Raw genomic sequence first — 16,090 nt, 5'->3', positions numbered from 1 at the left:
CAGGACTCTCTCTACCATGCTTCCTTGAGCTAGGGTAGCTAGCCTCTGGCTTCCGAATGACCCACCTTGACCTCCAATTTGCCATCAGAGAGAAGTTGTCGTTTCCATTATGATTTTGGTGAGCAAATAAATGTATAGAAAATCGGTGAATTCCAAAATGATTTAAGGGCAGAAACTGTAGAAACATGCTGAAAAATGATCTCTGTTGGACTGCCTATTTGTTCTGCTTTAAAATAACTTCTCTAAAAACTTTAATGTTTCCACTTTATTTTGATAAACTAAAAATTTATCAGAGATCATTTGTTATCGCAAAACTTTGATTTGAATCTTGATGTTCCAGCAGCTGTGTGACTTTGCTTATGTGAAAAAATTCATTTCACAAGATTATTATAAGGAAAAAGGACACCAAATATGTAGATACATCTTGAACGATTATTTGAAAAATAGCAATTGCTCAGTCAATAGGATTATATCTAAATTTGCATCCGTCCTTTAAAAATGCAACCTTAGCTGAGAATTCTAAACAGTTGCTAATGATTCATCGCAGAATTTAATTAATTTAGTCTCATTGTTTTTATCCTAACTCTTAAGATAGATAGCACTGAAGGATGGGCTAGTGATTATAGGGTTTAGAATTACAAACCTGACATTACGGAATTATGTGTAGATGTTTGTTCGGTAATTTTAAGATTCCTATCTTCCCAACATCCCCACCTCCTACTCACCTACTAAGTCATAATTTCTGGATTTTCAAGAGTCCTCTTAATTTTAAAAAGATCTATGGTTGATTCCAGTTTGCAAACTTTCAGGATATACAAAGTGAGCTCATCGACTTCATAAAGTATGAGGAACACTGTATAAAACAATTTGGTCACAGAGGTGGGGCTTTGAGAGTCAATCATACAAGTTGAGAATTGACTTATAGGTGAGAAACTATTAGAAGTTTTGACAATAGAATGATTTAGATACTGACGTAGCATTTAGATAATGATGTTTAAGGAAGACTGAACTGTCAAAATTACACAGGATCAAAAAAACACGTTAATAAGTTGCCACAATAATATATGGATGAAGAAATGAGGTAGTTTAGAATTCGGAAGTGCCAGAGGAAATGAAATACATACTATGAAGCTCTCTCGCATATATACTACACAAGACCAACAATTGCAAATCTGTAGAGTTCCTTTCCTACAGTCAGATGGTAGTTGAGTAATAATATTATTAAATGATGAGCAGAATTATCAAAGTTTTGTACTAATTATTATTATGGAGGAACAATAATATACTGCATAAAAAGAAGTTTCGAATTTTTAACATCTAAGTAGAAATAAAAATATGAACAGGATGGGACAGAGGGAAACCGTTCCTAGTAGCACACGGGCTAATGATTTTATTACACGTTTTTTTTTTTTTTGTGGTTACTTTATTAATGGAAATATCCATATGCTTAGAAAGGGAGCCCTGTTTCTTATATTTAACAATTGAGAACATTTTGCCATATTTTTTCTTTTTCTCTTTTTCTTTTTTGTTGAAGTAGGTTAGAGAAATTATAGACATTAAGACATTTTGTCCCTTAATATATCAGTGTGCATCTAAAACAAGGAAAATTTCCACAATACCATTATCACACTTAAAAGACTTAACACTAACTCCTAATGTTAAGGGTAATGTGATCCTCTTAACTTTACAATTACATGCAAATCAAGACAACATGCTCTTGCCTTACATTCCTCCCCCAAAGCAATTCTATATACTCTTTTTGAATTATTAATGAGAAAGTTAGCTCTCAAGATTAATCAACTTTGCAAATCTTTTGGATCTGATGATAGAAACTCTTCTGACATTAAAAAAAGGTATCATTACAGAATGCTCATTTGATAATAACAGATAGAAGCAACTGGAGTTCCTCCCACAGTGCCTCCAGAAGACTTTCAAGAGTTCTTGAGAGAGAGTACCACTTCTTCCTAAGTGTCACGGGTAAGGACTGAACATCAGCAAGAACCATGGCATGCTCAAGATTGCCCTCAACAGAACCAAGACCTCTGGCCACTGTCAGATAATCTGTCACTATAAGCTACTTGTATCCAAGCCAGATATTTATTGCTATTGATCTGCCTGGTCCTAGCAAAAGACTTTTGTTCTCCCAGACCGGGACTTTGACCTCAATTAAGTTATGAATTTCAATCCGATAGACTGCTCCACTTACCCTACTGCTCTCCCTGACTGGATTAATTAGAATGAGCTAGGCCGGGAGTCACCCCAAGCTCCTCATGGATCATGTTATTTTAATAATAAATAAAGGAATAGCAGCTATGTACAAGGAGTATTTTTGAAAGATTGCTCATCTAGGAACATCATTCAGAACCTGCCAATATCAATTTCTCTGACTTTGATTACCTCATTTACTTTTTATTTCTTTTCCTTCATTGGAATTTCCCTTTATTTCAGCTCTCTAAACATGTTCTTTGCATAGAAAAATCAAAGGACTACTTGCCATTTTCGTACTTTGCTGCTATTTTAGGGTTTCATTAGAGAGTAACTCATCCAAACAATCATTAGCAAAAATGCAACTTAAAACATTTAATAATCTCAAAGCATGAGGAAACATATCATCATCTAGAAAAAATATTAGTCTTTAGCTAAATGCACCTTTCCTACAGTTGCTTAATTCATTAAAACTAGGTAAATCAGAATGTCATGGAGAAGGTAATATCTGAGTGTGCAAAGCACAAAAATGTGCAAATTATTTATTTTTAGCTCAGGGACATATTACATATTGGCCAAAGAGAATTCTGAATCTTATTGATATCGACAATAATGAGTGAGATCAAGATTTGCTAAATGGACTATTCTTACTTTATGACTTATCCCCTAAAGATAAAAAAAAATTTTAAATGTAAAGAATATCATAGTATTTGGTATTTGATACTGAAATTGTAAGATTTTTAGAAAGTATAAAAGAATTCTAAAAACCATTTATATTATCAACTGATGTTTTTGACAAAGTAAAAACCCTTCTACTTCTTTATTAAAATGTTGAGTTTTGATTGGCTCTAGGGAATATAAAGAAAAAAATTTAACTAGCATGCCTCAAGGTAGTAGTAGTAATTTCAATGCTAAAAGCAATACAAAATCAAACTCTGCCTTCAAAATGCCAAGAATGGCATGTATATTCAGAAGCCACGTCCTCGGGGTAAAAAGATTTGCTATAACATTATAAATTGGTGATTTATCAAGCCTTTACAATTGGAAGTGTTCTTATCAAATAATCTTGTAGGAAAGAAATAGGTATATATGGAAATGTTCCTATAATGAAAAATAAAACAATGATAATTTTTAAAAGTAGAGCTATTGGATTTAATCTCCATTCCCCTACTTCCCTTCACCACCTCATACACTCTTTTGGGTTCTTTATTATGCAAAACTTCATTCATTTCAAAGAGTTTTATATTTTCCCATGGAAAGGTTCTAGGCTCAAGTAATAGTAAACGTTTCTTCCTCAGCACCCCAAACATTACTAATAGAGGAGGAAAGTAAAACTGGTATGAGGACTGGACTCTTTACAATGTGAGACAATCAAGGATTAAAGAAATAATTTGAAGGCTATTTTTATAATGATCCACTCAGCAGGAAAAAATGATCGAATGACAAAATGTATTGTGTTTTGGCAAAGAGCCTCTGTTTTTACACCTGACTTTCATTAATTGCATATTCTTAAGTGGAATTAAAGCAATTCTCTAGCAAATCATACAGGTGATTTAACACATTAGCCCAAACTTTCCAAATGACCCCTTAATTAGGGTCAAGAGGACAATCTGTGAGGGCAAACAGGAAAATTTAACATAAGCCTTTGTTAACAGTCCAAATAGTTGAAATGTAGACAATGACTTATCATGTCAATGGTATGGGAACTACGGAAAAGAAATTAGATATCTAAAAATCTCAAATGTTATTTGAAAAACATATAAATAGTAAATTCATAGCAACAAAGAATACTTAAGAATTTAACAAGAAATGTACAAACCTATACGTAGAAAAATTTTAAATACTCCTGAAAGACACAAAAGTAGACCTGATCAAATGGAAAGATATCTCCTTTACTTGGATAGAATGATGCAGTATTATGAATATGATAGTTCTACCTAATTTATAAATTTAATGCCTTTGTAATAAAAATACCAACAAGTTATTTTATGAAGTTATACAAATTGATATTAAAGTTCATATAAAGCAAACAAATACTCAAGAATAGCCAGTAAAACATTTACAAAGAAAAACTATGAGGTTGAGAAATGGCTGTTCTAGACATTAATACTTAACTTTAAAGTCACTTTATTAAATAATGTATTATTACACAGATTGACAAAGAGACCAGCTGAATAGACTATGAAGTCCAGGACTGGACCCAAACACATGTGGAAATTACATATATGACTAAGGCAGCATCTCAAATCACTGGGAATGGATTTCCAAATAAACGACTCTGGGGCAACTGAGAAACCATTTGGAAAAAGACAATATAAGTCCATATCTAACACCATACATTTAGGGACCTAAACAGAAAATAAAAAAACCATACCAGTACTAGAAGAAAAACATGGGTAAATTCCTCTTTAACCTTGGTGTATGAAAAAGCTTTTAACCATGACTTAAAATCCAGAAGCAATGAAAACGAAGTAATAAATTTGACTACATAAAAATTAAAAAAATTTAAATGACAAAAGATACTATAAACGAAGTCAAAAGACAACGGAAAAACTGGGGGAAAATATCTGTAACATATACCACGAAGGGCAAACACCCTTTACGAAGAACTCTTAAAAACTGAGGTATGACAGGCCAAACATGCAACAGAAAAATATGAATAATTCACATCAAAAAGGGAATAAAAATGATCCTCAACCTATAAAAAAGTGTAAAAACTCATACATGCAAACTAAAACAAACCTGAGATACCATTTCTCTACCATATTGGCAAAATTTTTTAACTATCACAGCATACTTAATTGACTAGACCATAAGGAAAATGCATCTCATATGTTGCCGGTGGGAATGCAATTTGGTACAACCCTTCAGCAGGAAATTTGTTGACACCTAAAAAAGCTACACATGCACATACCTTTTGGCTCAGTAATTCTACTTTTAGGAATCTGTCCTGAACGTTCTATCTAATAATATGAAAATACATATGCACAAGGTTATTAGTTACAACAGTGTTTGTAACTGCAAAATACTGGAAATGACATAAATGGCCCTAGATAGGAGAGTGGTTGAATAAACTATGGCACAGCTACACAAGGGAGTAGTATGCAGCTGTGAAAAAGGGTGGAAGGTCTCTATGAAATGATATGGAGTAATACCTAAGACACACTGTTAGCTGAAAGAAATGAAGTGCAAGTATCTATAGTATACTACCTTTCATATAAATTAGAAGAGGATATATGAAAATGTACATTTACCTGCTCATTCATGCAAAAGAGATTTGGGAAGGATAAGCCAGAAACAGGACAGACTGGTTATCTATACAGAGCAGGTGAGAAAATAAATAAAGAAGGGAAGGGGGAAATAGCTTTGACTCTTAGAGCCATAGTAATGTTTTACATCACCCCAAAATAAATAAAAGTTAAAGCCAATCAGTATGTGAGGCAAATCTAAAATGGTATACGAACACGGATGAATTAACCTGACTTGAATAACATAATCATACTAACGAGGATAAGGAAGAAAAGAAGTAACCTAAATAATTTCGAAAAACAGTACCTTGACTGGATACTGTAATGCTAATAAGATAAACTATACATAAATGTTTTAATCTAGTCAGTAAGTGTGTTTCACAGAAGTTAGCAATTCTGAAACTACTCTGTGTACACTAGAGTTGAATTAATAAGGAGAGCTGAGTTTTTCATCACTGCAAGAAAAAAGTTACAAAGAAAGGCTAAACTAAACCCTTTGGCGTTGGATTGCAATAGAAAGTATTGGTATAAAGACATTCTATTCAATATGTACACAGATAGACACAGAAATATGTGCACGTATACGTATGAGGTGGTATACAGACAGAAATTTCCCAGCTCTATGAGGGAACCAAGAAACAGTGACATTATAAAAAAGATATATTCCAATGACATTTATTCTATAATAGTAAACTCTATTTTTTTAAAACGGCTAACCTTTTCAGTTTAATTTAAATACTTATTTTAATACGCATGCCCAAGAACGGTGTCCACATATACAATGAGGAAAAGGCCATAAAGGGAGGAGCTTTTCCAGTTCCCAGGGAGGATATGTTAAAGGCAGACAAAAAAGGGAGATCGATACACGCTTTCTAAACTTAGAAAATGAGATACTTAGTGATATATATCTGAATACTGAAAAAAAGGGCAGAAAGATAAATCTAAAACCAAAACGACTTCCTGTAGGGAGAAAAGTTGCTGAAAAACAAGAAAAACTGGAAGAACACCTTAAGTAACTACATGGCCTTGTTGAAAACAGGAAATTTCATTGAAGTCTGGTTTCATCTAAGCAATTTGTGCACATGTTATATCCTACTCCACAATTACATATCTATGTGTGTTTATGTATCAAATGATTTTCAGAGCTGCTTCTAAGTTAAATTATTTGTCTTCTTCAAATTTTCAAGGAAAATGGATACTCTGGAAAGTGCACCAGATTTGTTTTATGGTTTCTCATATATTCTTGTCTATATCATGTACCCCTCTATTGCCAGGGATATAAGGTCTCGATTAGATAAGCTATATATATGTATATACACACATATACACACACATATATATGTATATACACATATATACACACATATATGTATATACATAATCAGGCATTTGCTGATTCTGTGCACGGCCTGAGGATTATGAGTGGCTGAAATAGAATGATGAGACTGGGGGAAATAAGATCAGCAAAACTTTTGGAGGTTGTGTGGTATTGGCTCAACATTTCAAAAATTTCAGAAGTCCCAAACACAAAGTTCTGTTCTTCTACATGATTTATTTTCTGAATTCAGAGGCTGTGTGGGAAGCCAAAGTTTCTAAAAAAGCACTCAGGACTCTTTCATTGTTTTGCAACATCTGAAAGACAAAGTCCTGCTTGAGGAAGAGGGCCTGCCTCAAACAACAAATTTTGGCTGAATGTATTGGCCAAAATTAAGCAGGAAGCTGGAGAACAAAGCTCAAAGCAGAAAAAAATCACTTCCTCAGGGCAGGCGGCAGAGGCTTACAGGCTAACAAGCAAAAGCCCTAATAAGTCTCTCCCAGGAGATAGAGGAAAGCAGAGGTAGACTAGGGCCAACTAAAGCTACCACCCAGACCCAACTCAGTTCCTCACTGGCCTGAGATGATCGGCCCCTCAACCTATATACCTGACAGAGGAGAAGGGACGCCCTCCTTGGGACAAAAGTAATTTTACTGTGAAGAATCCTGGTAGATGTCACCTTAAAACCAAGTGATGAAAATAACATCAGCAATAGAGCAAACTGAAGGTATGTGCCATAAGACAGGTTCCAGTGAGAATGGAGTATCACTTTTATGATATCCCTGCTAAAGATATAACATAAACATAATCAGGAAGAAACATCAGAAAAACTCAACTTGAGAAACATTCTATATAATAATTAGTCGATAACCTCTGAAGGTATTAAAGTCATAACAGTCAAGGAGAAACTGTGTAACCGTTTCTGAGATCTTTAGTTTCCTTTAGATTCTTTTAGACATGATAACTAAGTACAATGTGTGATTCTAAACTGATTTTTTTTTTTGCTATAAAAGACATAAGGACAACGGACAAAATTTGAATGATATATAAAGGTTAGATGGTAGTAACATGCCAGCGATAATACCCTGATGTCATTATAGAATACTGAACAAAGCACACTTTAAGGCAAGAAAAATTAATAGATTTTAAAATGGTCATTTTTTTAGTGATAAAAAGATAAAACAATCTTAAATTTATATCTAATATCATAGTTTCAAGGTATATAAAAAATGAACATATCTAAAAGGAAAAGCAGATAAATAACTGGAGATTTTAACACAATTCTCTCAGTAACTGAGAAACAAATAGGCAAAAAAAAATCAATAAAAATATAGAACACCTGACTAATACCGTTAACAACCTCACTTAAATAATATTTGTAGGCGACTACACCAAACAACTACAAAATACACAGTCTTTTCAAGTGAACATGCAACATTCCCCAAAATACATCACACGATGGGCCAAAAAGCAAGAGTTAATTTCAAAATACTGAAACTCTCCAGACTATGTTCTCTCATCATAACAGGATCAAACTAAAAATGAATACAGAAAGAGAACTATAAAATCCCCAAATGTTGGCAATTAAACAACACACATCTGGATAACCCAAGATTCAAAGAAAATCACGGCTGAAATTAAAAAATATTTTGACTACAGGATAATAAATATATCAAAATCTGCTAAATGCATTTAATGTATTACATAAAGAGAAATTTATACCTTTAAGTATAACTATTAGAAAAGAATAGTTGAAAATCAATGATCCAGCCTTCTATTTCAAGAAGCCAGAAGAATAACAGCAAATTAAATCCAAGAAAGTGGAAGGAAATAATAAAGAGCAGAAATCAATGACATAGACACCAAACGCACAATAGAAATAACCAAAAAAGCTAAAAGCTCGTTCTTTGAAAAGATTAATAAAGTTGATGAACCCTTAGCAAGAATAATCAGTAGAAAAGAAATTACCAATATCGGAAAAATTTTATACACTCCAGAGACACTAAAATGACAGCAGGTCAATATTTTACAACTTAAGATGAAATGGACAAGTTCCTTGAAAAACACAACTCATTAAAACTGACAAAAGAAAAACAAAGAAAATGTGAACAGTCTTGTAACAGTTAAAGAAATTAAATCTGTAATTTAAAGTCTTCTAGGTTAAGTGGACCTCATTGGTGAATTTGCCTAAGTATTAATTTATCTATACTGTTTGTCACTAAACATCTTTGTATAGGTTTTTTTTAATGGCTGATCTAGTCAATCCTTTATCACAGGACTCCTCGGTTGCTTCCATGTCCTGACCACTGTGAATAATGCTGCTATGAACATCGGTGTGCAAATATCTTTTTGGATATGGATTTTCAAGTCTTTAGGGTAAATACCCAGCAGTGGGATAGCTGGATCATATGGTAGATCAATTCTTAGTTTTATGAGGAACCTCCATACTGTTTTCCATAGTGGCTGCACCAATTTGCAGTCCCGCCAGCAGTGTATGAGGGTTCCTCTTTCTCCAACATTTTTTATTACTTGTCCTATTGATTGTATCTATTCTAACAGGTGTGAGATGGTATCTCATTCTGGTTTTGATCTGCATTTCCCTAATAGCTAGCGATGTTGAGCATCTTTTCATATGTTTGGAGGCCGTTTGTATGTCATCTAGGGAGAAGTGTCTGTTCAGGTCCTCTGCCCATTTTTTGATTGGATCATTTGTTTTTGTTGTTGTTGTTATTGAGTTGTATGAGTTACATCAGACATCTTTAAGATGTTATATACGTATAAGTAGAGGAAGTAAAGATGAGAATGAAATGTACTCAAATTTTACAGTGAAGAGGTTAAGAGCTTGGGTTTTGGGGTCAGAATGGCACATCCAAATCTAGATTTTGTCACTTAATAGTAGCTCTACGACTTCTCAAAGCTCTTGTTTCTTTGTCAGTAAAATGCAGGAAATAATATACCTGAATTATAGGATTGATGTGATGACTAAAAGAGATAATACACATGAAATGCTTGGTACACAGTAAATACTAAGAAACTTTTTTATATTGGCCGCCCTGCCACATAACAGTTACAGGTGATTTTATTCAGTGCTTTACACCTTTCTCATGGTTGGTTTGTTTTTTCAGATGATGGAGAACTCTGAATTCAAATGTACAGAATCTGGAAGTTATCCTGTAGGCAGTGCTGTCAGTACAGAGTGCTGACCAGGTCAGTGACGTAATAAGCAGCAGTCTTGGAAGGCTCTGCTGGCAGCAATATGCTCTGTGGACTTGTGGAGGAGCAGATTCGGCCGGGAGTGGCAGGGCGGCCTTGATGCAGAGGGCCTGCTGTCGCCATCTGAAGCCCCACAATTGCCTGGTAAAATCTAGAACTGTCATAATCCCCATTCTTTTTTTAAAAAACATTTTCTGTTTATTTCATTAAACTATGTATGTTCATGGAATTTCTTTTTTTTTTTCCAGATTCATTCATTTATTCTTTCATTCCACATGTAATCTTCTTAAAAATTGATATATAATTGATATAACATTGTTAGTTTCAGGTATACGACATAATGATTTTGATATTTGCATATACTGTGGAATGATCACTACAGTCAGTCTAGTTAAATCCCATGTTTTCTCATGTTTTTGAAATCTTTTACAACACACAGATGGTCACCAAGGCATTCACTGAGAGGGTGTGCTGCTCTATGCCATTCTATAAGCCACGAATTTATGTAATTTATAAATGCCAAGGTCCTTAAACATTTCAGGACTAAACAAAATATTTTCCTTTTGAATTTAATAACATCCAGTATGCAGTGTAGACACCTAACACCACCAATGCTCCTACTTCTCTCCCTACCCCGCTAATCTCCTTAATGCTACTTTACAATAAATCTGAGAAAACCTAGCAATAAATCTTTAGCATTCAAATACTTTGGGATTAGTTTCAATTTTTCTCCAGGGCTCGAAAGATCAAAGTTACTTAAGAGGTCTGTGGAATGGTGTATGTATTTAACCCATATCCTAATCTCAAATGTGGTTAAGGACCTTGCTTCCAGAGTTCAACTAAAAATTAGTAACAAGCAGAGGAAGAGACAAAACTCTGTCCATAATACTGCTAGGTAACAAATGAAATCTATAAAGGATCTTAGAACTAAAACCCAAAGTTCCAATTCCATCAGGGTCACAGAATATAGAAACTGCAGAGCAATAAAAGTATCTAACAGAGATACTGAAGGGTAAAAATAACATGAAAACACAGAGCAGACTGTGACGTATGTCGAATTACTACTCCATTTCAGGCTAATGGTAAAAATTAGTCCTCAGATAGTTGATAACATCAGCCTGTCTCTGCTGGTTTAGTAACCAAGATCTGTGGCCGAGCAAATACTTCTAATAAAATTGATTTTCTTTTTTGGCAACCAATTGGCCAGTCAATAATAATGTTGTTTATGAAAGACGGAGTCATAAGGGAGATGAACCTTTCCTTCCATTTATTATGTTTGTATTGTCTATATTTTAAAAGAGTTTTAAGTAACGAAATCAAAGAGGAAATTACAAGAGGAAAGCTTTGCTGAGAGCTAATCTCCGAAAGCCCTCTGATTTGGAAGCATGTTAGCAGTCCAAACTGACAGGGCCAGAAGTATTCCCTAACTGAGGCTGGATCACATGCATTAGGACTGTCAACGACAAAGGAGGATCCAGGCTATGGTCCATATGGAGTGGTCAGGTGACTACAAAGGGAACACATATCGTCCTAACGGTCCATCCTAAAAACCTACATGGGACTTTTACTTTGCATTAAAGCTGATGTTCAGTAAAGAATGTTCTATAAAGTCACACAGGGCAATTTTTGGATTGTTTGTCTTATATTACCTGCCCTACCCCCACCCCTACATGAAACCCACAGGCAAAAACCTCAGGTTGTGCCTCACCTGGGGCCATTTCCTTCCAAAATATTCCCTAACAATCCAAACCAAACGAAGGACATGAGTGCATCAACAGTTCATTTTTTGTTTTGTTTGTTTTTTAACTTAGTGGTGGTGGTGGCGCTTGGGGAATGCAATGGCTGGAAAGATGATTTCAAAGTTCGCACAGAAAAATAAACAAGCAAAAATAACAGGAAAAATTCTGTAAGTAAGGAAGGAATCTATCCTGAAAGATATTAAAACATATTTTGAAGCTACAAAACATATTTTAAGATATTTTAAAAAGCGCAGCACAAATAAATGAACAGAAAAACAGAACAATGGCATAGAAAAGCAGCCCAGAAATACACCGAAGGGATATAGACAGTGACTGCTTAATGGAGACAAGCTTTCTTTTTTGGGTGATGAACAAGACAGTTGTGCTGATTGTGTAACACTGTTCAATGTGTTAATGCCACTGAACTGTACCCTTTACAATGGTTAATACAGTGAATTTAACCTCAAGTTTTTAAAAATGCTCCCTCGTTATCACTCTTACCTGACAGTTAATGTCAGCTCTATATTGCAGCAAGACCGTGACTAGTTCCTTATGTCCTCGATCACATGCCCAATGGAGTAGAGCTCTGCCCTAAAAACACAGAAAAAGATAAAGAATTTGTTAATCCAGTTGTGGGGCCATATAAAAGCCATAACGTTTTAAGAAAGATAAAGTAATATGTAAAATTGTGGTTCATTAGCCTAAGAATGATGTAAAATGCTCTATGGGAAAAGTAAGAGACTTCTGAATTCAGAAATCCTGAGTCCTACCTCTGGGATCTGCTATGTTCCAGCCCAAAGACTTATTTTGGCCTGACCGGTTTCCTCACCCAGGGAGGGGAAATAAGGATAACACTAACAGCAATACCACCAGTATTTGCTGAAGGAATGAGTTGCAAGAGAATGCTCTGTACATTTTGAAGTACTTCTTTATAAATGCGAAAGACAGTTTTCTTAAATTATGTTCACTTCTTCTGGATAAACGAGTACTTAAACCTAGGTAGAAATCACAATCTCAATGTAGTATATCTAAATTTACTCAAGTTTATTACTTGAAATGTAAGAAAATTTAGTCAGTTGGAAACTAAACACTTCCCCGTAATATCCCAAATTTACATTCTGAAATATCTCAAAAACACTAATGCAGTCTACTTGGCATCTACCTTCAAATGCTGACTGTAAAAGAGAATAGATGATCAAGCGTAAGGAGACAAGGTACCAAGTATACATTAATTTAACCACCATCTACCAAAAACTCATAGTTACTATCGATTCGACGTGTTAATTCCATTCTCCACCATCGGAAAATCTTTAGTTAATGAAAGAAGCCTACTTGGTCCAACAAATAAACAAAACTCCCAAAGCTAAGAGCTTTTCTGAAGAAATGAGTGATGTCTAGCTTAACACTACTTTTTGAGGGTGGTAGTGATGTTGTCATTTTTAAGGGATGGAATGTTTTTCCACATTAAGTTGAAATCTAGGCTTTATGTCTTGTTAGAAAAGATTTAAGTAGATGTAAGCCGGGACAAAGATGGCTTTAAAGTAAAAAGCATCTTTCAAGAAAGCTTTTCTAAACCCACTTACACTCTTTATCTTCCAGATTCTCCTGAAGCACCTATTAGTGCAACTAATTAAACCAGGATCCATTCTTGAAACAAACAAAAAAACAAAGAGAACTTCTTCCTTACAAATTGTTCTTTTCTTTTTTCTTTCTTTAGCTTAATTTATTTTTATTTACCTATAAATATGTCTTCCAATAATAGGCTTACACAGAATCCAAAGAGGAAAGGAAGCAGAAAATTAAAAATGTGGGCAAATCATTCACAGTTTGTTGTAATAGAATTATTTTGTTCAGAGCCCACTAAAAAAGTTTTAAAAATAGAGACAATTCTAAAAGCCGAGTAAAAATGCACTGTTGAGTAGAGAACAGTTTCTTATGCTAAAATTTCTGTAACTCTAATGTGTACTGACCTGATGTTACCAGGGCACTAATTCCAAAACTCTCCTATGAATAATTAATATTCTAATAAGATTCTCAGAACAAATAACAATTCATAAAATATTTTATAGTTCAATGTAACTGTTTCACAGATTTTACATTAAAAGGAGCAGATAAAATTTCAAAGTCTCTATCATTTTTAGTTCTAACTTTAAGAGTACCTTTTATGGCTACTAAGTTAAACTGTTAACAAGAATTACTACAGAGTTAAAATGATGTCTGACATACTTTCACAGGGCTCCTATCAGAATTAACTAATAGTTAAGTAAAAAAATATATATATTAATATATCTAGTACTTTTACCACAAGATATACAGATAATTTTTACTTCTCCACCAGGTTCCTGATTTCTCCTTGTTTAAGCCACTAGGGTTACATCGATTAATACTAATATAGAAATCCTTAGCTGTTTCGATGGGAAAGCGGACAAGCAACACATTTTACTGTTAATGGGCGTTATATTTTAAATTTCCCATATGTGGTGCCAAAAATTTACTTTAGGGGGACACCTCTGACTGGACCTCAGCAGTGATTTTCACTTTGGATGTATTTTCCTGAAGGGTGGTGCCCACACGGCGATGTTTTAAGGAAGATGATGTGCTCTCAGACATCTACACTGTGCTTTTTAACTCGTTGCTTGACCTGCAATGTAATTAATTTTTGTAACACATTATTTTAATGGTACACTAATTAACCTTGAATTAGAATGACTTCTCTGACAATGACTTTCTGTAGAAGTGCTGAAGCTATCTACAGTAAGACCACCTAATGGCTAATATTTTACTTAATACTGCAGAGTATTAAGAAACTCAAAAACAAGAGCAGGATTTAAGCACACTTGTAAATAAGCATATATAAAATAAATCAGGCCTTGGAATGTTTGCCTTCCAAATGTTTTGTATTTAAATGAACAAAGACCAGCATATCCAGGTGTCTGAATGCAATGATACCTTACTTCTCCAAATTGTAAGTTCCCACAAACATGCTCTAATTAAAAATTATTAGTTCAAGTAATGACAGACAGTAATTTGCAGAAATACTATCCTCATAACCATTTATGGAAAAATCAGGAAATAAACACCTGTGGTTTCTTTCCTTTCTCTTTGTTAACCACAAACATACCTGTTTGTGGAAAGGAAAACCATGATTAGGGATGTGCACATTAAAGCTCTATCTGCTTAAAGACTTGATCCCAATTTGTTAACTGTTTCATCTGTTCTCATATATAATTGTTTTATCTTCTATGAATGACACCATCTCTTACAAATTTTCAAGTTAAACTTATTTTTGCTGCTACCACTAAAACTGACAATCTTTTGTATCTAGTTTTAACTTCTTTATTCTCCTGAAAAAATATCCCAAAAATACTTAGGAAATACGGGGAGAAAGCCATCATAAAAAGGAATCTTTGTTAGGCTACCAGAAGCCCACAAGCACTGTTTAGATAGCTCTGGATAAATTCTGGAATTCAAATACAGTAAAACGCAGGGGGGTAAAGAGTTCTCATCTATTAACCAAGCAAGGGTGCTAATACTGTCCTACCTCAGACAGATGGATGAGTCTAAAGTGCTTTAAAAGTGCAGGGTGGCAGCTCACCTATTAAGTAGTATTACTTTCATACCGTCTGGAAAATACAGAGTGGGTTTAATATTTTAAATGCTTCTTTGATATCCTTAGTTACTTGTCCTTAAAACGTAGATTTTTTTTTTTTTAAAACATAGATTTTCTCTGGGATATCACAAATTAAATAAAAAGAAATTCTATTGTAAAACAAGTCTTGATGTTCTCTTGGTATTTTGACAACAGATACAAAGCACGTACACTACACATACAGTAAACCAAAACATGGCAAGGTTGGTATGTTTAAATTTGTAAGAGCTGTCACCTTGCCATTCTAGCAAAGATGACAGGGTACGGTACTGTCTAATTATCAAATGGAATCCTGCAAACAGGTCGACTTGAATTTCTCTCTGCAAAAAAACTGAGTTTCAATTTACGACTGTAGTAGAGACTGACTCGAGCTCCCCATAACCTGTAATGACCGTCTGTCCTCTACCCTATCCCTATCTTCAACGCTTTGCTGCTGCTACTGCTACAGTAGCTGCCTACAGGGAGAACTCCCCCACGTATGACCCCCGGACACCATACGATGCCTCCTACTTCTACCTCCTTAACAGTGAACCGACAACGTTGTTTCAAAAACTTACGGACGGGAGTACGACTGGGAGGTAGTTTATGATCTCAGGATGTGCCTAGCACGGAAGCCAGTAGCTTCCTATGGGACAATTTATTTACTAGTATTAAAAAAGAAAACCATACACAAACACACATGGGACACATTTAAAATCAGCAACTATTTGATCTCTTTCAT

General features: G+C 34.5%; 1 protein-coding gene across 1 annotated transcript in view; it reads right to left on the bottom strand.

The window, feature by feature from the left end:
• The window catches only part of ACBD6 (acyl-CoA binding domain containing 6), a 109,811-nt gene that overhangs the window by 35,952 nt on the left and 57,769 nt on the right, over positions 1–16,090 (bottom strand). Inside the window, exon 6 of the mRNA XM_016141154.2 lies at positions 12,222–12,311. Coding sequence (XP_015996640.2) covers positions 12,222–12,311 — 90 coding nt within the window. The remainder of the gene's footprint in view (positions 1–12,221; positions 12,312–16,090) is intronic.

This window comes from Rousettus aegyptiacus, unplaced genomic scaffold (genome assembly GCF_014176215.1).
Source record: "Rousettus aegyptiacus isolate mRouAeg1 unplaced genomic scaffold, mRouAeg1.p scaffold_m13_p_17, whole genome shotgun sequence".
In the NCBI taxonomy this organism is placed as follows: domain Eukaryota; kingdom Metazoa; phylum Chordata; class Mammalia; order Chiroptera; family Pteropodidae; genus Rousettus; species Rousettus aegyptiacus.
The sequence above is the reverse complement of the archived record's forward strand: the minus strand, read 5'-3'. Positions and strand labels throughout refer to the sequence as shown.